Genomic DNA, 23,884 nt, shown 5'->3' with positions numbered 1-23,884 from the left:
GACTCACAAAACCACCTCTTCCCGCCTGACCTGCCTCCCTCTCAATAATTCTTTCTGCAAGGCTTGCTGATTACACAAACTTATCATGACTCAAACTGACCTCCTTATTTGACCTTCTAAACCCTCTCCACTTAATTCATTACCATCGACATCACCATCATCTTCCCTGTTATGCCAACTTGCAACATGGCGGTCATCTTCAACACCTAACTCTCACTTTCTCCTTATATTCAGGCTATATCCAAATCCTTCTGTTTTTTCCTCCTCAATATAACAAAAATTCTGCCCCTTCATCTCCAATTAGATGGTCCAAAGAGCCAGTTCTTCAAACCCTGATCTTTCCTGTCTTCTTTACTGCTAACTCCTCTACTCTGGCCAACCATGATATCGACACAGTCTCCTCTAATCCATTCAGAATGAGACAGGTAAAATTATCTTTCATCCCTGTCAACTAGACTACATCACACCTCTCCTTGCAGCTCTCCACTGGCTCCCCTTGCCTAACACATCCATTTTAAGCTTCTCACACTTCCTTCATGTTCTTGTACAAGTCAGCTGCACCCTACGTATCAGAACCTGTCTCCTTTTGTGCCACGAGGAAGAATCATATAATAATTATGAATAACAATGCTAAATGATGCTTACCTATGGATTTCCTAGTGTGTCCTGCATTCTATGTATCTTGCTTTTAGCTTGTAAACTCTTCAGGTGTAACATGATGGACTCAAATAGTCTGTCTACGCTGCAAAAAAATACCTGCAGCTGGCCCATGTCAGCTGACTCAGGCTCGTGGGGCTCAAGCTGCAGGGCTATAAAACATCTTGGTAGAGGTTCAGGCTCAGGCTGGAGCCCAGACTCTGGGACCCTCCCCACTCATGGAGCCCCAGAACTTAGGCTCCAGCCCAAGTCCACATCTACACTGCAATTGTATAGCCCCGCAGCCCGAGCCCCACAAGTCCAAGTCAGCTGACACAGGCTGGCCATGGGTGTTTTACTGCAGTGTAGACATACCCAAAGGCTGCTACCCTGGGCCAGGACAGTCTATTTGTATGCACGTGAGCATGTGATTACTGCTACACAAATAATAACTAATAATAAATGGTGGACTCAAAGGTGCCTGGAGAAACCAGCAGAATATGTAACTCACATATGTGAGCTGTTCTTCAAATCAGATGTTCATACAGAGGACATCGCAAACCAGCCATTGTCTCAGAAAAGACCATCACCCCAGTAAGGGCATTAATCAGAGATCTCCCAACACCAATGCAAAAAGAAAGACCCATGAATTTGATTAATCCATGTAGACTCATGGACCATATCAAATTCCAAAACATGCTAAAGGACTGCACCATTCCACCAACAGGTCAAGATATTGAGGATCTGAGAAACCATTATCCTCATACTTGAATCTTGACCTTCACCATAACTGCCCCCGCAGAGGCACTTCCTTCCTCATCAGCCACACAGATCTTTGTTTTCTGAAACTTTGTGCTGGAGGAAGACAAAGGGACAAAAACTCAAGTACCAACAGCAGAAAACAAAGACTGGAAGAGACAGGTTGAAAGACAAAGAATTCCTTCAAGCTCACTTTAACCTGTGTTACAGGCCAAAAGAACCTTTCGATCAGCCTCCATTTCAAATACCACTCAAGAAATTATTTGAGGTGTTAAATGGCTTCATTAATCATGATGTCTGCAGCCCACAGCAGAACCCAGCACTGTGAAGAACTATCCTCCTACTTCACTGAAATGATCACACACATTCAGGAAAGTTTCTTTGGCTTGCAGGGATCTGATCCCCCTCTGCCAGCCAACCAACAACCCATCTGTGTTCCCAGACTCCAGCCCATTCACTTCACAAGAAGCATGGGTGTGAATCTGACCCCTCCTCTTCCTGGCTAGTGCAAGAGAGTCATGAATAAGTGGTTCCACTCTTGACCAAAACAATCAATCCCTATTCAAGGAGGAATCTTCCCTTCCTCCTTCAAATATATAATAGTCTGATGAACATTGAATAAGCCTACCCTGGATACAGTGGTTCTAGCCAAATACTACTCATTATTAAACTTTCAAACTCATAGAGAAGCTAGCCAAAGGCTGACTAGAACTCATTTAACCAAAGCCAGCAACCTATACCTGACACAATCTGGATTCAGGCCAGGATATGGGACAGAAAAAGCATATTAATAGCACTGATAGAGGATATGCTGCTGTCAACAGGTAAAGGCAGACAGTCATCCTCCTCTTACTGGATCTCACTGTAGCATTAGACACTGTCACATACTGTTGTCCTGCCTCAAAGAGGTGGCAGAAGTCCAGGAGAATGTGTTAAAATTATTTGAGTCATTCCTGGATGGACACATGCAGAGGGCAGTTTTGGAAAACTGCAGATAGATGCCCAATTTATGGAGTCCCGTTGAGACCAGTTCTGTCTCTGATCCTATGCAACATCTAGATGAAGCCAAAAGGAAACCTGGTGAGACGACAATAATTCAAATGCTGTAATATGCAGATAATATACAGTTCTACTTATCCTTCACTACATACAACTACACCTTTACTACCAAGATGGCCTAGATCTTGGACAAGATCGGCTTTCAAATGAAGAACAGCTGCCTGAATCTAAACCCCAGCAAGACAAAGGTAACGCTGGTTAGCAGTATAAGCACTTTGCAACCATAGAGTTGTTTCCTTTGGTTGATGGTTCACACTCACAGTTGGTCAATTCATTTCACAGCTCACATGCACTTTTGTATTCCTTGCTGATGCTAAAGCTCTCACACAGCAGCATCTGTGAACTTTGCTTTCTACATCTCTGGTTCATTAGGAGACTCCATCTCATCCTGGCAGATGATGACTTTGCCTCAGTTATAGACACCTTTGTTACCTTCTTGCTGGACTACAGCAATGCAATATACCTGGTTATGACACCATCCGCTATTAGGAAATGCCAGCTAGCACAGATTGTAACAGCACATCTCAGCAACACAGATCACCACAAGCACATCACACCTGTTCTCTGTACCCTAACTTCCCACAGAATATCAAGTCACAGTCTTGGTCTTTATTACAAAGGTGCTCAGGAGCCTGGGACCATGATATTGAAAAGATCATGTAAAGCTCCAGGATGAAGACCAAGATCAATATATCTGTTCCTCAGGTACACTGGAACTGCCCACCACAAGAGTAATGTTCATCATGTTCAGGAGATAGAACTTACGTGAGGACTGGTTCAAGACGGTGAACTGAACTCCACAGAACTAAGAACTATCACCTTCCACTTAAAGTTCAAGACACTTCTTTGACCTCCTTTCAATAATATACAGGTATAGCAGCACATACATTTTAAAAAAAATAAAACCTACCAAAACAAAACACTATAGTGCTCTCTCAATTTTCCTCCTGGAGAGAGGATGAAAAAGAGAAAGAAGGCTCTCAAATACTATGGTAACGAACACAGCATAAGAACCTATGCAGAATGGAACAGACTATACTAGAACATGAGTCTCACATATACACTGGAAAACAGATCTTGCAACCATATGAACAGTAGCTGTTTCTATCTCTGAGTTCTTCAGGCATCCAATTCACAATAACCGGTGGAGCTCATAAGTTTGATTAAATAAGCAGCATTCCTAGAAATCAACCAAGTCTGTTTAGAAAACTAACTATAGTTCACAATGCTTACATTCTTAACTTTTGTACTTGCATGAATGCATTCGATGAAGTGAGCTGTAGCTCACAAAAGCTCATGCTCAAATAAATTGGTTAGTCTCTAAGGTGCCACAAGTCCTCCTTTTCTTTTTGCGAATACAGACGAACACGGCTGCTACTCTGACACCATCTAACTAATGCCTTAGTAATAAAGGAACCCCACCTTTTGGGCTGTGATTGCCCTGCTCTAAACAATTTGTCCTGAACTGATTCTTTCAGTTGTGTCCCACCAGCAGCAGAATCATTACACCTGTCTTCTGGCAGTGGCCAGTGCCTGATGCTTCAGAGGGAATCAGGTGAGCCTGGCTGTTTAAAGAAGCTGGTGCTCCGCGAACCAGCTGAGCAGCAGGGGACAGCAGAGCAGCAAACAGCAGGAGTTTGCCTGGAGTTCGCTTGGGGTGAGCCCACTGAGGCTTACACCCTAATGACTTTTCTGAGTAATTACTGCATCTCCTGAGGAATCTCGTAGTAGGATAGTAATATGGATGGGGATTGTTCAGCTGTTGTGACCTGCACTGGATGTGCCATGTTTGTCTTTCTTCCACAGGACAGAAGCGACTTTGTGTGTACGAAGTGCAAGCTGGTTTCCATATTGGAAGAGAAGGTTCAAGGTCTGGAGCAACAGGTATCAACTCTGCATTGCATGAGAGAAACTGAAGATTTCCTGGACAGACGTCGGGATATGCTTCTACAGGCACAAGGTTCTGAAGATTCAGAGCAGACTGCGCAGTGGGGACAGGAGGACGGTGAAGAAATTTGGAAGAATGTGACCTCCTGAAGAAGAAGGGGAAACGTCCATGTACCAGCAACGCAGATACAGGTAAGTAACCGTTTTCATGTTCTCTCCACAGGTACCATTGCGGGGAGTGGCCCAGATGATACATCTGAGGGAAGGGAGCAGAAGGAGACTCCACCAGTTGAAAGGCATGAGATGCACTGTCCTAAGGTTGGGGGTTCCACAACCACCACTCCCAAGAGGAGGAGGTGGGTGGTGGTGGTCGGGGACTCTCTCCTCAGGGGGACTGAGTCATCTATCTGCCGCCCTGACCGGGAAAACAGAGAAGTCTGCTGCTTGCCAGGGGCTAAGATTCGTGATGTGACAGAGAGTCTGCCGAGACTCATCAAGCCCTCGGACCACTACCCCTTCCTGCTTTTCCAAGTGGGCATCAATGATACTTGAGCGGATCACTGCAGACTACGTGGCTCTGGGAAGGAGGATAAAGAAGTATGAGGTGCAAGTGGTGTTCTCGTCCATCCTCCCCGTGGAAGGAAAAGGCCAGGGTAGGGATCGTCGAATCGTGGAAGTCAATGAATGGCTACGCAGATGGTGTCTGAGAGAAGGCTTTGGATTCTTTGACCATGGGATGGTGTTCCAAGAAGGAGGAGTGCTAGGCAGAGACGGGCTCCACTTAACGAAGAGAGGGAAGAGCATCTTCGCAAGCAGGCTGGCTAACCTAGTGAGGAGGGCTTTAAACTAGGTTCACCGGGGGAAGGAGACCAAAGCCCTGAGGTAAGTGGGGAAGCGGGATACCAGGAGGAAGCACGAGCAGGAGCGTGTGAGAGGGGAGGGCTCCTGCCTCATACTGAAAACGAGGGGCAATCAGCGGGTTATCTCAAGTGCCTATATACAAATGCACAAAGCCTGGAAAACAAGCAGGGAGAACTGGAGGTCCTGGCAAAGTCAGGGAATTATGATGTGATTGGAATAACAGAGACTTGGTGGGATAACTCACATGACTGGAGTACTGTTATGGATGGGTATAAACTGTTCAGGAAGGACAGGGAGGCCAGAAAAGGTGGGGGAGTTGCACTATATGTAAGGGAGCAGTATGACTGCTCAGAGCTCAAGTATGAAACTGCAGAAAAACCTGAGAGTCTCTGGATTAAGTTTAGAAGCGTGAGCAACAAGGGTGATGTTGTGGTGGGAGTCTGCTATAGACCACCAGACCAGGGGGATGAGGTGGACGAGGCTTTCTTCCGGCAACTCGCAGAAGCTACTAGATCGCATGCCCTGGTTCTCATGGGCGACTTCAATCATCCTGATATCTGCTGGGAGAGCAATACAGCGGTGCACAGACAATCCAGGAAGTTTTTGGAAACTGTAGGGGACAATTTCCTGGTGCAAGTGCTAGAGGAACCAACTAGGGGCGGAGCTCTTCTTGACCTGCTGCTCACAAACCAGGAAGAATTAGTAGGGGAAGCAAAAGTGGATGGTAACCTGGGAGGCAGTGACCATGAGATGGTCGAGTTCAGGATCCTGACACAAGGAGGAAAGGAAAGCAGCAGAATACGGACCCTGGACTTCAGAAAAGCAGACTTTGACTCCCTCAGGGAACTGATGGGCAAGATCCCATTCGAGAATAACATGAAGGGAAAGGAGTCCAGGAGAGCTGGCTGTATTTTAAAGAATCCTTATTGCGGTTACAGGGACAAACCATTCCGATGTGGAGAAAGAATAGTAAATAATGGCAGGCGACCAGCTTGGCTTAACAGTGAAATCCTTGCTGATCTTAAATACAAAAAAGAGGCTTACAAGAAGTGGAAGATTGGACAAATGACCAGGGATGAGTATATAAATATTGCTCGGGTATGTAGGAATGAAATCAGGAAGGCTAAATCACACCTGGAGTTGCAGCTAGCGAGGGATGTTATGAATAACAAGAAGGGTTTCTTCAGGTATGTTGGCAATAAGAAGAAAGCCAAGGAAAGTGTGGGCCCCTTATTGAATGAGGGAGGCAACCTAGTGACAGAGGATGTGGAAAAAGCTAATGTACTCAATGCTTTTTTTCCCCTCTGTCTTCATGACCAAGGTCAGCTCCCATACTACTGCACTGGGCAGCACAGCATGGGGAGGAGGTGGCCAGCCCTCTGTGAAGGAAGAAGTGGTTCGGGACTATTTAGAAAAACTGGATGTGCACAAGTCGATGGGGCCGGATGCGTTGCATCCGAGAGTGCTAAAGAAATTGGCGGCTGTGATTGTAGAGCCATTGGCCATGATCTTTGAAAACTCATGGCAATCGGGGGAAGTCCTGGAAGACTGAAAAAAGGCTAATGTAGTGCCCATTTTTAAAAAAGGGAAGGAGAATCCTGGGAACTAGAGGCCGCTCAGCCTCACCTCAGTCCCCAGAAAAATCATGGAGCATGTCCTCAAGGAATCAATTCTGAAGCACTTAGATGAGAGGAAAGTGATCAGGAAAAGTCAGCATGAATTCACCAAGGGAAAGTCATGCCTGACTAATCTAATTGTCTTCTATGATGAGATAACTGGTTCTGTGGATGAAGGGGAAGCAGTGGACGTGTTATTCCTCGACTTTAGCAAAGCTTTTGACACAGTCTCCCACAGTATTCTTGTCAGCAAGTTAAAGAAGTATAGGCTGGATGAATGCACTACAGGTGGGTAGAAAGTTGGCTAGATTGTCGGGCTCAATGGGTAGTGATCAATGGCTCCATGTCTAGTTGGCAGCCGGTATCTAGCGGAGTGCCCCAAGGGTCAGTCCTGGGGCCGGTTTTATTCAATATCTTCATTAATGATCTAGAGAATGGTGTGGATTGCACCCTCAACAAGTTTGCAGATGACACTAAACTGGGAGGAGTGGTAGATATGCTGGAGGGTAGGGATAGGATACAGAGGGACCTAGACAAATCGGAGGATTTGGCCAAAAGAAATCTGATGTGGTTCAACAAGGACAAGTGCAGAGTCCTGCACTTAGGACGGAAGAATCCCATGCAGCGCTACAGACTAGGGACCAAATGGCTCGGTAGCAGTTCTGCAGAGAAGGACCTAGGGGTTACAGTGGACAAGAAGCTGGATATGAGTCAACAGTGTGCCCTTGTTGCCAAGAAGGCCAATGGCATTTTGGGATGTATAAGTAGGAGCATTGCCAGCAGATCGAGGGACATGATCGTTCCCCTCTATTCAACACTGGTGAGGCCTCATCTGAAGTACTGTGTCCAGTTTTGGGCCCCACACTACAAGAAGGATGTGGAGAAATTGGAGAGAGTCCAGCGAAGGGCAACAAAAATGATTAGGGGTCTGGAACACATGACTTATGAGGAGAGGCTGAGGGAACTGGGATTGTTTAGTCTACGGCAGAGAAGAATGAGGGGGGATTTGATAGCTGCTTTTAACTACCTGAAAGGTGGATCCAAAGAGGATGGATCTAGACTATTCTCAGTGATAGCAGATGACAGGACAAGGAGTAATGGTCTCAAGTTGCAGTGGGGGAGATTTAGGTTGGATATTAGGAAAAACTTTTTCACTAGGAGGGTGGTGAAACACTGGAATGCGTTACCTAGGGAGGTGGTGGAATCCCCTTCCTTAGAAGTTTTTAAGGTCAGGCTTGACAAAGCCCTGGCTGGGATGATTTAGTTGGGACTGGTTCTGCTCTGGGCAGGAGGTTGGACTAGATGGCCTCCAGAGGTCCCTTCCAACTCTGTTATTCTATGATTCTAATAGAACAGGATGATTTCAAGTGATACATCACCCGTTGTCCTGTCCAAGTTTTTTGCAGTTGGAGGTTCAGGGACACACAGAGCATGGGGTTGTGTTCCTGACCATCTTGGCTAACAGCCCTTGATGGAACTATCCTCCATGAACTCACCTAATTATTTTTTTTAATCCAGTTATATTTTTGGCCTTCACAATATCCCATAGCAACGAGTTCCACAGCTTGACTGTGCACTGTTCTCCTTTTGTTCATTTTAAGCCTGCTGTTTATTAATTTATCAGGTGACACCTAGCTCCTGTGTTAGGTGAAGGGGTAAGTAACATTCCCTATACACTTTCTCCACACCATTCATGATTTTATAGACCTCTCTCATATCTCCCCTTAGTCATCTCATTTCTAAGATGAACAGTCTCAGTCTTTTTAATCTCTCCTCATATGGAAGCTGTCCCAGACCCCTAATCATTTTTGTTGCCCTTCTCAGCACCTTTTTCCATTCTAATACATCTTTTTTGAGATGAGGCAACCAGAACTGCACACAGTATTCAAGGTGTGACATACCATGGATTAATGTAGTGACATTATGATATTTTCTGTCTGATTACCTCTCCCTTTCCTAATGGTTCCTAACATTCTGTTCACTTTATTGATGCTGCTGCACATTGAGTGGATGTTTTCAGGGAATTATCCATGATGACTCCAAGATCTTTTCTTGCGTGGTAACAGCTAATTTAGACCCCGTCATTTTGTATGTATTGTTGGGATGATTTTTTCCAATGTGTGTTACTTAACATTTATCAACATCAAATTTCACCTGCCAGTTTAGTCACCCAGTTTAGTGAAATCCAGTTCTAACTCTTCGCAGTCAGCTTTGGACTTAACTATCTTGAGTAATTTTGTATCATCTGCAAATTCTGCGACCTTACTGTTTATCCTTTTTTCCAGATAATTTATGAATCCTTGGAGGACCCCTGCTATTTTCCTCTCTCCATTGTGAAAACTGACTGTTTATCCCTACTCTTTGTTTCCTACCTTTTAACCAGTTACTGATCCATAAGAGGACCTTCCCTCTTATCCCATGTGTCATAAATATACAGGGAAGGGTAAACCCCTTTGAAATCCCTCCTGGCCAGGGAAAAGCTCCTCTCACCTGTAAAGGGTTAAGAAGCTAAAGGTAACCTCGCTGGCACCTGACCAAAATGACCAATGAGGAGACAAGATACTTTCAAAAGCTGGGAGGAGGGAGAGAAACAAAGGGTCTGTGTGTCTGTCTATATGCTGGTTTCTGCCGGGGATAGACCAGGAATGGAGTCTTAGAACTTTTAGTAAGTAATCTAGCTAGGTATGTGTTAGATTATGATTTCTTTAAATGGCTGAGAAAAGAATTGTGCTGAATAGAATAACTATTTCTGTCTGTGTATCTTTTTTGTAACTTAACGTTCTGCCTAGAGGGGTTCTCTATGTTTCTGAATCTAATTACCCTGTAAGATATCTACCATCCCGATTTTACAGGTGGGATTTCTTTATTTCTATTTACTTCTATTTTTATTAAAAGTCTTCTTGTAAGAAAACTGAATGCTTTTTCATTGTTCTCAGATCCAAGGGTTTGGGTCTGTGGTCACCTATGCAAACTGGTGAGGCTTTTTATCCAACATTTACCAGGAAAGGGGGGGTGCAAGTGTTGGGAGGATTGTTCATTGTTCTTAAGATCCAAGGGTCTGGGTCTGTAGAAACCTAGGCAAATTGGTGAGGCTTTTTACCAAACCTTGTCCAGGAAGTGGGGTGCAAGGTTTTGGGAAGTATTTTGGGGGGAAAGACGCGTCCAAACAGCTCTTCCTCAGTAACCAGTATTAGTTTGGTGGTGGTAGCGGCCAATCCAAGGACAATGGGTGGAATATTTTGTACTTTGGGGAAGTTTTGACCTAAGCTGGTAAAGATAAGCTTAGGAGGTTTTTCATGCAGGTCCCCACATCTGTACCCTAGAGTTCAGAGTGGGGGAGGAACCTTGACACCATGACAGCCTACTTTACTTAAGAGGCTTTAGTGTGGGACCTGTCAAAGGCTTTCTGAAAGTCCAAGTACACTATATCCACTCCATCACCTTTGTCCAAATGCTGGTTGGCATCCTCAAAGAATTCTAACAAATTGCTGAGCCATGATTTCCTTTTCAAAAGCCATGTTGACTTTTCCTCAACATATTGTGTTCATTTATGTGGAGATGGGGTACATGGGCAGAGGGAAGGGAGGAGAGTGACAGTGACAGAGAGTGTGAGTGTGAGAGACACACACACAGAGACGTGCGTGAGCTGGCTGCTGGGGAAATCTCAGAAAGAGTGCACTGTCTCTTTAAGAAAGGGACTCAGCCCTTCACCATTCAGACTGCAGCTCTCAGTCCTCCTGAGCCAGGCTGTCCCCTCTGCCCTGCTCTGTGGAGATGGGCTACAAGGGCGGGGGGAGGGGGAAACCCTGACATCAGCACCCTACCCCCTCCACACACACCCCATGCTGCACAGCCAGCAGGAGGGTCCCAAGAGCAGCTGCAGGATGGAGCAACGTGGGGGTCAGGGCACTTGAGCACATGCTGCCGGCTATGCGCGCTCTGCTAATCAGCTGCGTGGCAATTGAATCTCTCCTGCACGGCTGCCCAAACGCACAGATTACAGGGAACACAGGTTGAAATCCCCATTTATTATTGGATTTTTTGCCTTTGTAGCCTCTGTACTGTCCCTGTGCATTTCACAATCACTATCACCATCCAGGTCACGTGGTTGGTAGTATATTCCTACTGCTATACTTTTATTGTTCAAGCGTGGAATTTTTATCCATACAGATTCTATGGTATGGCTTGATTCATTTAATATTTTTACTTTGACTCTATATTTTTTTCCACACATAATGCCACTCCCCAACCAGCATGACCTATTCAGTCATTCCTATATATTTTGTACCCTGGTATTACCATGTTCCATTGATTATCCTTATTCCATCAAGTTTCTGCAATTCCTATTATATCAATATTCTCATTTAATGCCAGGCACTCCTCTAGCTCACCCACCTTAGTATTTAGACTTCTAGCATAGTGTTTCTCAAATGCAGCCACCAGGGGCTTTTCTTGTGGCCACAGACTCCTGCGCAATGACTGAAGGGGGGACAAAGCAGTGGGCTCTGCCCCCTCCAGAGCCACAAATGCCAGCGGAGCAGGCAGCCAGTCAGTTCCACACTTTTCCGGGGGCAGTGAGGGTCAGGCTTCAGCCCTAGGGTGGTGGCCTCTGGCCCTGGATGCCAGCCCTTGGCTCACTACCACCACACATTGCCCCTGACCCCCACCGCCTCCCCAGTCCCCCATCTATCCCCTCATCATCTCTGGCCCCCATTGTCTCCTAACCCACCTCCACATCCAGGGCTGAGTAAGTCTGCTGTGAAAAGTGATACTAACAAACATACAAATATTACTTTTCACAGCAGCAGACTTACTAGCTAGCAAGTCTTAAAAAAAAATAACAACCAAAAACCAAAAGAAACAACAAAAAAACAAGAATGTGTGAAGCACCTTGTCTGTGTTTCTATTCTGTTTAGGTCCAGTAAAGAATAGAGACAACTGTACATTACTCTTATTATTGAGTCTGAAAAAAATACATAAATAAATTATAATGATTTGGACACTTATATGTGTGTATTTATTTGTTTTTCTTAAAGTTAATTAAGAATTTTAGGAAAAATTGTCAGAGCGGCCAGCAGCAAGAGTTGATGGCCCCATTCTGAGGCCACCAAAAATTTTCTTGTGAGAACCCCTGTTCTAGCACACATAAAATAAAAATACATAAAATAATAGTCTAGAAAATGGCCTACAATGAATGCAGACCATATTTACACAATAGGGGACTCTATCCTGGGATGCTGTGACTCTGAAAAAGACAATACAAATTGTTCCAGCACCCCGTCATAATGGTCCCTTCTGGCCCCAGAGACTATGAATCTAGAAGGTAGACAGGGAGACCAGAAACTCCCAGTCCATAATGCAAGAATAAGTGACATTCAATGAAGCTGAAAGGCAGCAGACTCAAAAGTGACAAAAGGAAATATTTTTTCAAGTATATTATACAATGTACGATTAGTCTGTAGAATTCATTGCCACATGATATAGATTAAAAGATATGCAGCTTTTACTACCTGAAGGGACCATTATAATCATCTAGCCTGACCTGATGTACAAGATAGGCCAGAATCTCTGGTTGAACAAGAGCATATCTCAGAAAGATAACTGATCTTGACTTGAAGATTTCAAGTAATGGAAAGTCAACTACATCCCTAGACAAATTGTTCCAATGGTAAATTTCTCTCACTCTTAAAAATCTGCACATTATTTCCAGTCTGAATTTGTCTAGCTTCAACTTGCAGCCATTGGATCTTGTTATGCTTTTGGTACTGAGGCCAAGAGCTTAGCCAGACAGAAAAAGGGCGAAGACATTCATATGAATACAAAGAATATCCAGAATTATACCCATAAATATATTTTTAAACAAACAAGAGTTTTGGAAGGAATATTAAACCCTTCTGTTTCAGACCATAAGCCAACTCTGACTATTGACAGTTAGGAAGAAACTTATCCCATAGCCATCTACTAGGGTTTCTTGCACCTTCCTAAGATGCATATATTTATGAGGACTACTTTTGTATTCTTCTGATTGTGTAGCCAAAAACACCCATGGCCCTGATACTGCATTTTTTACTTCAATAGGTATAGAATTGGGCCCAATACTTGAACCTCAGAAGGACTCAGATGAAGCCTTTAAAAATCTCTACACATTATTTGCTTTTCTGTACCTAAAAGAGCCATGACGCTAGAGTTTTTTACCCCTGGGAAGTTCCAGAGTAGGAAGTAAGTGCTATATGTTCCACTGAGAAGCTGGGAATATCTTCTTTTCAATGGAATAGAGCTCTAATTTCTAACTCCACAAGACTGCTTGATATACTTGTCTTTAAAATCAGCAAATTTGTATGTACAGAAAATCCAGCACCACTTAAGGACTGGATCTTCCTGTCCTGACCCTCAGCCGTACACAATTTTGTGAGGGGAACTCCACATCTCAAGGAGAAGGTCTGAAAGAAACATTTCACTGTCCAGTTGAGATTTTGTTTGTTTTTTAAATGGCGGTTGTTTGAAGATGTTCAGCAGTATGGAGTGTTAAAACATGTCCTGGGGAGATGGAGTGATGGGCAGAGGACAGTTGAAGTGGGCAAAGATGAATGATACATTTATTTCTCACATGACTGGGATTTATGACATGGACATCACCTCCATACCAACCATGAAAGTGGAATAAAGATCCCATCAACCACCTTCTCCTTTGCTCAGGGCTAACTTTACTTTAAAAGAAGAGCAACTAAACTCAAAATACTGGTACTAACATGCACACCCTCCCTCTGCCTCCACAGCACCAAGTCTTCTCCAGTTCCCACCGGCTGGGACAGAAGAGGCCATACCCTTCCTGCCTGCTATGTAAAGACCCACACTAGAACTTCCCTGACCCTGTGTCTCTCATGCCCACTGTCCCTGTGTAGGAGGCAGAAAACCTTCTATATGGCTTCCTGTTGGCCCATAGGCTCCCCTACTCACAGAACTGCAACTACAGCTCCCACTTTTAAAGGATGTAACAGGGTCGGGCCAGATGGCTATAGGAGAGAAATAGAAGGCAGATATATTAGCCCCAGGTTACGTAGGTCCCTTTTCCTTGGGTAAGGTAACAAGGAAGGTTCCAGAACAATCAGGAACCTTCTGGAGACAATTAAGACTGACAGGCTGATTAGAACACCTGCAGCCAATCAAGAAGCTGCTAGAATCAATTAAGGCAGGCTAATCAGGGCACCTGGGTTTTAAAAAGGAGCTCACTTCAGTTTGTGGTGTGCGTGTGAGGAGCTGGGAGCAAGAGGCACTAGGAGCTGAGAGTGAGAACGCGGACTGTTGGAGGACTGAGGTGTACAAGCATTATCAGACACCAGGAGGAAGGTCCTATGGTGAGGATAAAGAAGGTGTTGGGAGGAGGCCATGGGGAAGTAGCCCAGGGAGTTGTAGCTGTTGCACAGCTGTTCCAGGAGGCACTCTAGACAGCTGCATTCCACAGGGCCCTGGGGTGGAACCCAGAGTAGAGGGCGGGCCCGGGTTCCAGCCAAATCCTCCCAACTCCTGGTCAGACACAGGAGGAGTCAACCTGGACTGTGGGTTCAGAAAAACGGCCAAGCTGAGGGCTGCCGTGAAGCTCCAAGGTGAGCAAATCTGCCAATAAGCGCAAGACCCACCAAGGTAGAGCAGGAACTTTGTCACGAGGGCTATTAACAGGGCTGCATTTACAGGTTACACACCCCTAGGCACAGCACCTTCAATGCCCTCCCGCCTACAGTTGACCTCCCTGTTGCACGCAGTTTTAGAGAGGTAAGGCGCCCCTAGACACATGCCTACTGTGCCTAATGGGAAATCCAGCCCTGGTTATTATAGGCATGGTAGAAGGCACACATGCACCCGGAGGCCTAAGGCCCTGTGACAGCTATACTGGTTGTTTACAAAAGAACTAAAACAGAAGTGGCCTTCCAGACTGCTGCGCTGGGCATCACAAAATGGGGAAGAGATGGCCAGCCCTCTGTGGAGATAGAGGTGGTTAGGGACTATTTAGAAAATCTGGACGTGCACAAGTCCATGGGGCCGGACGAGTTGCATCCGAGAGTGCTGAAGGAATTGGCGGCTGTGATTGCAGAGCCATTGGCCGTTATCTTTGAAAACTCGTGGCGAACCGGGGAAGTCCCGGATGACTGGAAAAAGGCTAATGTAGTGCCAATCTTTAAAAAAGGGAAGAAGGAGGATCCTGGGAACTACAGGCCAGTCAGCCTCACCTCAGTCCCTGGAAAAATCATGGAGCAGGTCCTCAAAGAATCAATCCTGAAGCACTTGCATGAGAGGAAAGTGATCAGGAACAGCCAGCATGGATTCACCAAGGGAAGGTCATGCCTGACTAATCTAATCGCCTTTTATGATGAGATTACTGGTTCTGTGGATGAAGGGAAAGCAGTGGATGTATTGTTTCTTGACTTTAGCAAAGCTTTTGACACGGTCTCCCACAGTATTCTTGTCAGCAAGTTAAGGAAGTATGGGCTGGATGAATGCACTATAAGGTGGGTAGAAAGCTGGCTAGATTGTCGGGCTCAACGGGTAGTGATCAATGGCTCCATGTCTAGTTGGCAGCCGGTATCAAGTGGAGTACCCCAAGGGTCGGTCCTGGGGCCGGTTTTGTTCAATATCTTCATAAATGATCTGGAGGATGGTGTGGATTGCACTCTCAGCAAATTTGCGGATGATACTAAACTGGGAGGAGTGGTAGATACGCTGGAGGGGAGGGATAGGATACAGAAGGACCTAGACAAATTGGAGGATTGGGCCAAAAGAAATCTGATGAGGTTCAATAAGGATAAGTGCAGGGTCCTGCACTTAGGACTGAAGAACCCAATGCACAGCTACAGACTAGGGACCGAATGGCTAGGCAGCAGTTCTGCGGAAAAGGACCTAGGGGTGACAGTGGACGAGAAGCTGGATATGAGTCAGCAGTGTGTCCTTGTTGCCAAGAAGGCCAATGGCATTTTGGGATGTATAAGTAGGGGCATAGCGAGCAGATCGAGGGACGTGATCGTTCCCCTCTATTCGACATTGGTGAGGCCTCATCTGGAGTACTGTGTCCAGTTTTGGGCCCCACACTTCAAGAAGGATGTGGATAAATTGGAGAGAGTCCAGCGAAGGGCAACAAAAATGATTAGGGGTCTGGAACACATGAGTTATGAGGAGAGGCTGAGGGAGCTGGGATTGTTTAGCCTGCAGAAGAGAAGAATGAGGGGGGATTTGATAGCTGCTTTCAACTACCTGAAAGGGGGTTCCAAAGAGGATGGCTCTAGACTGTTCTCAATGGTAGCAGATGACAGAACGAGGAGTAATGGTCTCAAGTTGCAGTGGGGGAGGTTTAGATTGGATATTAGGAAAAACTTTTTCACTAAGAGGGTGGTGAAACACTGGAATGTGTTACCTAGGGAGGTGGTAGAATCTCCTTCCTTAGAGGTTTTTAAGGTCAGGCTTGACAAAGCCCTGGCTGGGATGATTTAACTGGGAATTGGTCCTGCTTCGAGCAGGGGGTTGGACTAGATGACCTTCTGGGGTCCCTTCCAACCCTGATATTCTATGATTCTATGAATGTTGACCTGCAAGATGAGGCACTGTTGACACCATGGTGATGGACATGGTATAGTAATGCACTAATGCAGAGAGAGCAAGAGACAGAAAAAGAGATGACAGGAAACAGGATCAGGGCTGGAGAAGGCAACAGCTGATTGGGGTTTCTGCCAACAGTAGAGTAAGCTGGCAGGTGGCTCAATGCTTGCATTCCCCCATCCCCAACCCAAGGCCTTGCCCCTGCCATTTGAGCTACCCCCACAGCTGCCATTTTTTCAGCACTACAGCTGCTCACAAAGACCAAAGCATTTTTTTAATGGAGTAAGTGTTTGTTTTCCAGTCTCCACTCATTCAAAAATGTTTGAACCATTTCCCCTAAAACTTCTAAATAATTCATCTTCAGGCAGACAAGGTCTGGAAAATGGCAGCTTCTATGCTGAATATTTCAGGGTTACAAGTGACTCAGAGCAGCATTTAGGATGGAAATGCGGGGACACCCTTCACTATAGCAGTCACCAGTGCTCCAGGAATAGTATGTATAAATAAATAAATAAGAATACTCTAAACCAGGCAAAAATGGCTGGCCTCAGTTTTGTTTTGACAGATTTTGAATTTCATGACTGTTGCATTTGAGCAATCATTCATGAGTTTGGAGGTAGATTAGAAACCTACCTACCTACCTGATTATTCTTTCGAAATGAAATCTAACTGCAACTACATGAGCAAACAGGAATTAACAGAATGTTTGCTGAAACCGCGGAGTTCTAGTTTTTATGTACTTTCCCATTTCAGATCCTATAAAGTTCTGCTAGAAAGCTTTCAGTATTTCTCAGTTTCATGGTTGAGGAATTTGCCACAAAATCCACCCTTTATAGCATATTTTTCAAAGAGTATCTATACTTTCATTTTTTTTTAAATGGGGTCATGTCCTGGTGTAAAATGGCATAGCTTCGTTGATGTCAATGAAGCTATGCTAATTTACACTAACTGACATCTAGCCCACTATGTGCAAAGAATCTTAAAACCTTACTGCCCATAAACTTGTAAACCAATAAAATGTTGCCTTGCTAAATCTGCAAAGATCCTGAAACAACAGCACTGAGAGCTGTTAAACTGTCATCACTGGGCTTCACATTAACTGTCAATATTGCTAAATGTTTCATGGATGATGTGAGGAAGGGTGGGCCAGGAGAACTAGGCTCAATTCTTGGCTTTGCCACAGATTTCTTGTGTGACTCTGTGCAAGGGTATGTCTAGGCTACAGTGGCACAGATGCGTCTTACATTGTTGGAAGGGAGTTTTCCATTCACATAGGTAATTCACCTCTCCAAGAGGAAGTAGCTAGTTCACAGAATTCTTCTGTTGACCTAAATGCATCTACAGTGGGGATCAGACTGACCTAACTACGTTGCACAGGGGGTGGATTTTTTCACAGCCCTGAGCAACGTAGCTAGGTTGACCTAAGATTTATGGGTAGATCAGGCCTTAGTCATTTAATCTGTCTCATTTCCCATTTTTAAAATAGGAATAATAGTACTTCTTTTTACCCACCTTTTGTCTCCCTCAGGTATTTAAATTGTATAAAAAAATTTATAATGTGTCTACACAGTGCCTAGCATTGATCACAGTTCGGCCTCTGGACATATTATAATGAGATAATAATAATGATTTTACATCATGACAGACCTACAGATGCAAGAATCTTCATACTAAGAGATTTGGAATCTGAACAAGATATGGACAAACAGCATCTGCACTGGCCAAAAGAAGTACCCTATGGAGCTGGAAATCAGCAAGCAAATTAAGCACTGCAGAATTATATAATGAACACAGTGACCTGGCAAATGCAGGAAAAAACAACACATAATACAAGAGTGGTGCCTGAGGATTTGGAGAACCACCTTGTCTTTGCATCCGATCCTGCAAACAATTTTCCACATGCTTAACTTTGCTCACATGAGTAGTCCAATGTGGCACTAAGTATGTGTTTAAGTTTTTGCAGGATCAGGGCCTACAAGATTATTTATTTTCTGACTAACATTTCTCATTATTTTATTTCCTTTTTAATCCAGTCTTAAACTGAACTCTTAACAGTATATTTAATGTGCTAAATAGACCTCTACTGTCTTATCTCCTTTTCCTCTTCTTTTTTCTTAAAAACCTCAAAGAATAATATTTGTAAATGAAAGAGAGGATTATTTCCTATAGTAAAGACTCATAAATTAGAGATGGGTGAGAACTACTGAACTGAGTCATTCAAATTTGTCCTCCTCCAAGGAAGGGTGTTTCCCCGCCATGTATTCTTAAGCGCCTCGGTCAGCCTATCAATGGAGCTTCCACTAGTTCTTGAGTGAGATGGCTCCACAGCCCAATACATCACACTTAGGATGTTTTTCCTGATTCAACCAATAGTACCATTTCCCATGTCATACCTTCATTGGTCTCTTCAGGGCTTCCTGGATGTCCACCCGCTTCCTCATAATGGTCTGGTCCAGTTTGCGTTCAAAGGCTAACAGGTCCATGTAGGCCTGGGACTCAGGAACCAACTCCCGGATCTGAGGAGGAAGCAGGGAATATCCAAACACTGGAGGCAAGGAATTCATCATATTCCAGGAACAGTAATACTTATATCTGTCCAGACCTTAGAGAGAGGGTTTGCTTAGCAGAAGTGATTGTCTCTAGGCAATACAAAGCATTTTAGATTTGTCTTTGTTTAAACTAGGGTCTCTCTACACTAGAGGAAAGGCACTTTTAAAAACAACTGTGTTACCTTACACTTTTTAAAACCCTAGTATACACCGGGCAAGTTGTAGGTTAAGGTGTTAGCCAGCTGAGATGAACCCCAGACTCCTCCAGAGTCTTTAATATGACCAGCTAACAAGTGTTAACATGCAACTTGTCCTGCTTATATTATGGCTAGCTATACTGGCTAACACACTTTTTAAAAACATATCTTTTCCTAATCTAGAAAAGCTCTAAGAGGAGCTGGCAAGGAGTAGGGCATGAAGAGAGGGAGACAAGAAAGAGGGACACAGAAAAAGAGAAAAGAGAGATTTGAACAAGTGAGCTGGATGCTTGGCAGGGTCCTCCCCTTAGGCTGCAGAGCCGACGACTGGAGCTGGTTCCACATATCCTTCAGCAGAACCTTTGTAGCAGTTCCTCCCTCCCTGCATCCATATGGTCCCCATTCCATGCTACTGCACAGGGGACTCCAGGGAGCTGATGGGGTATGCAACACCCCACACCCAATGTCCCCACTTGATAAGAAGAACCTGGTTCCATAGGCATATGATTTTCCTCCTGGGATGTGTTCTACACTGGGAAAATGCAGCACCAGAAAACGTGTAAGCTAACATGCTGTTAAACATGACTTAGCACCTAGTGCAGACAAGGATGAGTCGGGTTTTAAAATTTGTTCAGTGGACCCTATGATTAACCATGACCAGCAAATTTGTTTTTAAACTTGACTAGCCCTTCCTATACTAGATGTTAAGTTGTGTTTAACATCACATTAGTCAGCACATTTTCTAATGTGATGTATTTTCCCAGTATAGAAATACTCTTAGAGCGTGGACACAGACTATCTACTCCTGGCAATACCTGATCTGTGGATAATTGTGAGGCAGGTAGCATTTTAAGACTTGGAGATGTTCCTGATTAACTGTGCCTGACCAGTTGGGTTAAACAAAACACTTGAATAAGTGAGTCCAGACATGGAGTAAATTAGGAACAATTATTCAGGAACAACTCCATGTGCAGACAAGCCCAAAGAAGAAATGGATTACAAACAATTCCTAGGTTTCAGAGTAGCAGCCGTGTTAGTCTGTATTCGCAAAAAGAAAAGGAGTACTTGTGGCACCTTAGAGACTAACCAATTTATTTGAGCATAAGCTTTCGTGAACTACAGTTGCATCCAATGAAGTGAGCTGTAGCTCACGAAAGCTTATGCTCAAATAAATTGGTTAGTCTCTAAGGTGCCACAAGTAAACAATTCCTAGTTTAGTCTCTCTTGAGTCTTCTTGTCCATTTCTAATACTCACTCCAGTTCTCAACTAAGCAGCAAAAATATTTAACAGCTAAAATATTTCTGTACTACAGCAGTAAAGGTAACTTGGCCAATATTTGCCACCTGTTACTGTTTATAATCTGGGTTATACAGTTTGGATTTAGTATATCACACAGATACATGGGAAATGGATAGCATGGGCCTAGAAGGCATTACTACCAGGCCAAAGATTATACATTACTACACTTTCTGACAGGTGTTTCAGCATACAGCATATCTGGTACAAACAGGTTCATTTCACAGGAAGTAACTCCTGTCAGGCCTCCAATCAGTTGCTGTTACAGAAATACCATAACAAAGACTGGACTGTGCCACTAACCCTGCCCAAATCTTTATTTCTGCCATTCCTCTAGTTCCAGGCCAGCTCATCATTCCAGGTCTTGCAATGTAGGAGAACACTCATTAATTCAACCATTCAAGTCATATGTTGCACAAACCCTGGCATCCCCTCATCCATCCTGTGCCATTGTTTGGTTGGGGCTGAGCCCTGAGTCCCCCTAATTCATTCCCTTGCACTGTATATGATGTGTGGCAGAGCCTCATGACTTGCTAATAAGGCCTGGAGCCAGAGAAGTACCTTTTCTTTGTCCCATTAAGCTCCATTCATGTTTAGCTGTGATACAGACTACTTAAAATTGTCATTTCTCTTATCTGACATTCTTCAGGAAAATGTTAGCAACATGTAAATAGTAACTGAACATGAACATTCTGATGAGCCACACCCACTCCACCACAGCAGCAGCACACACTGCACTGGGAACACCCAGGAGCCTCATCAATGGTTTAGATAATGACATGAAAAGTACACTAATAAAGTCTGTGGATGATACCAAGCTGGGAGGGGTTGCAAGTGCTTTAGAGAATACAAAATGATCTATGAGGGAAGATTGAAAAAAACAGGGTTTGTTTAGTCTGGAGAAGAGAAGAATGACAGGGGACATGATAACAGTTTTCAAGCACATAAAAGGTTGTTACAAGGAAGAAGAAAAATACTATTCTCCTTAATCTCTGAGGCATAGGCCACGCCAGGGGGATTGAGGGTCCGGAGAAGGCAGCAGGGACCAGGAGCAAAGGGAAGGAGTGGGGCTCTGGGCAGCTGTGGTCAAGAGGGTGTTGCTGGAAGGTGCCTTGGCAGCCACTGGGAAGTTGACTGTGACTGTGGTGGCGAGGGGGGAAGCTGCCATTGTGCCTCCCCCATCGGCAGTTACCAGTTGCCTACGCGCTGAGGATAGGACAAGATGCAATAGACTTAAATTGCAGCAAAGGTGGTTTAGGTTGGACATTAGGAAAAACTTCCTGTCAAGGTGGTTAAATACTGGAATAAATTGCCTAGGGAGATTGTGGAATCGCCATCATTGGAGATTTTTAAGAGCAGGTTAGACAAACACCTGTCATGGATGGTCTAGATAATACTTAGTCTTCCCATGAGTGCAGGGGACTGGACTAGATAATCTATCGAGGTCCCTTCCACTCCTACGATTCTATGATACAGGTGCCTGACTTCATAAGCCCATATCATGTGGGCTTAAATCAAGACTGGATGTTTTTCCAAAATATATGTTCTAGTTCAAAGAGGAATTATTTTATGGAAATTCTATGGCCTGTGTTATGCAGGAGGACAGATTAGAGGATCACAGTGGTTCCTTCTGGGTTTAGAATCTATCATTTTAGAATTGGAACTGACCCTCTCTTTCAGCCCCTCAACATTATATCCAATATCAGAGAAGGGCTAGGGTCTGGGACATCCTGAGTTAATCCTCCACCTCTGCGTCTGATAGTGGGAGCAATGCCTGGTACCTCTTGCATTGTGTCTACCATGAGGATTGAACCCTAGGGCCCCAATCCATCTACCTATCTGATGAAGCTGTAGTGCAACATGGCCAAAAAGAAAAAAAATGCCAACGTCATTGTGGGCTACAGAAACCTCATGTCCCTGGCCAGGACTGTCCCTCTCTATATGTCCCTGATGCAACTTAACCTGGAATACTGGTTTTATTCTGAGTACATTATTGCCAAAGAGATATTGAAAGAGTGGATGGAGTTTAGTGAAGAACAGGAAAAAATATTTTAGGTGCCTGGAGTGGCAGAGTTATCGGGAGAGAGTCAAGGAGCTAACGCTGTATATTTTGGCTATGATTACTTAAGTTGGAGAGGGAGGCCTGATGACAGTTATGATTGTAAGATTTATTAAAAAAACAAGGGTTTTGGAAGGGACCTAAAACCTCCTGCTTCAGGGCATAAGCCAACCTCTAACTAGAGAGGGTTAGGAGAAAACTGTCTTTGGAAGCAGGTTATCCAACAGCTGCCTACCGCAGGTTTTCTTATACCTTCATCTGAAGTAGTTGGTACTGAGTCTATCAGAGTCCAAATACTGGACTAGAATGGACCATTTTCTGAACCAGTATACCACTTTCTCTGCTAAGATGAGAGTAATATTGAATAGAATAACTGCATGAACAGAATTCCAAGTAGCAGCAGCCTTGTAATTTAGGTAACTATAACTCAAGATAGGTAAGTCCAAAGCAGACTGTGAAGAGTTACAGAGGGATCTCTCAAAACTGGGTGATTGGGCAACAAAATGAAAGATGAAATTCAATGTTGATAAATGCAAAGTAATGCACATTGGAAAACATAATCCCAACTACCCATACAAAATGATGGGATCTAAATTAGCTTTTACCACTCAAGAAAGAGATCTTGGAGTCAGTGTATATAGTTCTCTGAAAACATCCACTCAATGTGCATCAGCAATCAAAAAAGCTAACAGAATGTTGGACATCATTAAGAAAGGGATAGATAAGAAGACAGAAAATATCATATTGCCTCTATATAAATCCATGGTACACCCACAACTTGAATACTGGTGAAGATGTGGTCGCCCCATCTCTAAAAAGATATATTGGAATTGGAAAAGGTCCAGAAAATGGCAACAAAAATGATTAGGGGTATGGAACAGCTTCCATATGAGCAGAGATTAATAAGATTGGGACTCTTCAGCTTGGAAAAGGAATGACTAAGGGGGGATATGATAGAGGTTTATAAAATCATGACTGGTATGGAGAAAGTAAATAAGGAAGTGTTATTTACTCCTTCTCATAACACAAAAACTAGGGGTCACCAGATGAAATTAATAGGCAGCAGATTTAACACAAAAGGAAATATTGCTTCACACTATGCACAGTCAACCTGTGGAACTCTTTGCTAGAGGATGTTATGAAGACCAAGATTATAACAGAGTTCAAAAAAGAACTAGCTAAATGGAGGAAAGGTCCATCAATGGCTATTAGCCAGGATGAGAACGGATGGTGTCCTTAGCCTCTGTTTGCCAGAAGCTGGGAATGGGTGACAGGGGATGATGGATCACTTGATGATTACCTCTTCTGTTCATTCCCTCTGAAGCACCTGGCATTGGCCACTGTCAGAAGACAGGATACTGGGCTAGATGGACCTTTGG

General features: G+C 44.2%; 1 protein-coding gene across 22 annotated transcripts in view; it reads right to left on the bottom strand.

Moving 5' to 3' along the window:
• SMARCD3 (SWI/SNF related BAF chromatin remodeling complex subunit D3) overlaps positions 1–23,884 on the bottom strand; it is a 213,751-nt gene that overhangs the window by 52,934 nt on the left and 136,933 nt on the right. For 21 of the 22 annotated variants that reach the window (XR_012157682.1, XM_073335002.1, XM_073335004.1 and 18 more), the window contains one exon: positions 18,797–18,919. The exons of the other annotated variant lie outside the window; for it this stretch is intronic. Coding sequence is in view for 20 of the 21 variants with exons in the window: in XM_073335002.1 (XP_073191103.1) it covers positions 18,797–18,919 (123 nt within the window). In the remaining variant the exon portion in view is untranslated. The remainder of the gene's footprint in view (positions 1–18,796; positions 18,920–23,884) is intronic. 22 annotated transcript variants of the gene reach the window in all.

Source organism: Lepidochelys kempii, chromosome 2, assembly GCF_965140265.1.
Source record: "Lepidochelys kempii isolate rLepKem1 chromosome 2, rLepKem1.hap2, whole genome shotgun sequence".
NCBI lineage: Eukaryota > Metazoa > Chordata > Testudines > Cheloniidae > Lepidochelys > Lepidochelys kempii.
The sequence above is the reverse complement of the archived record's forward strand: the minus strand, read 5'-3'. Positions and strand labels throughout refer to the sequence as shown.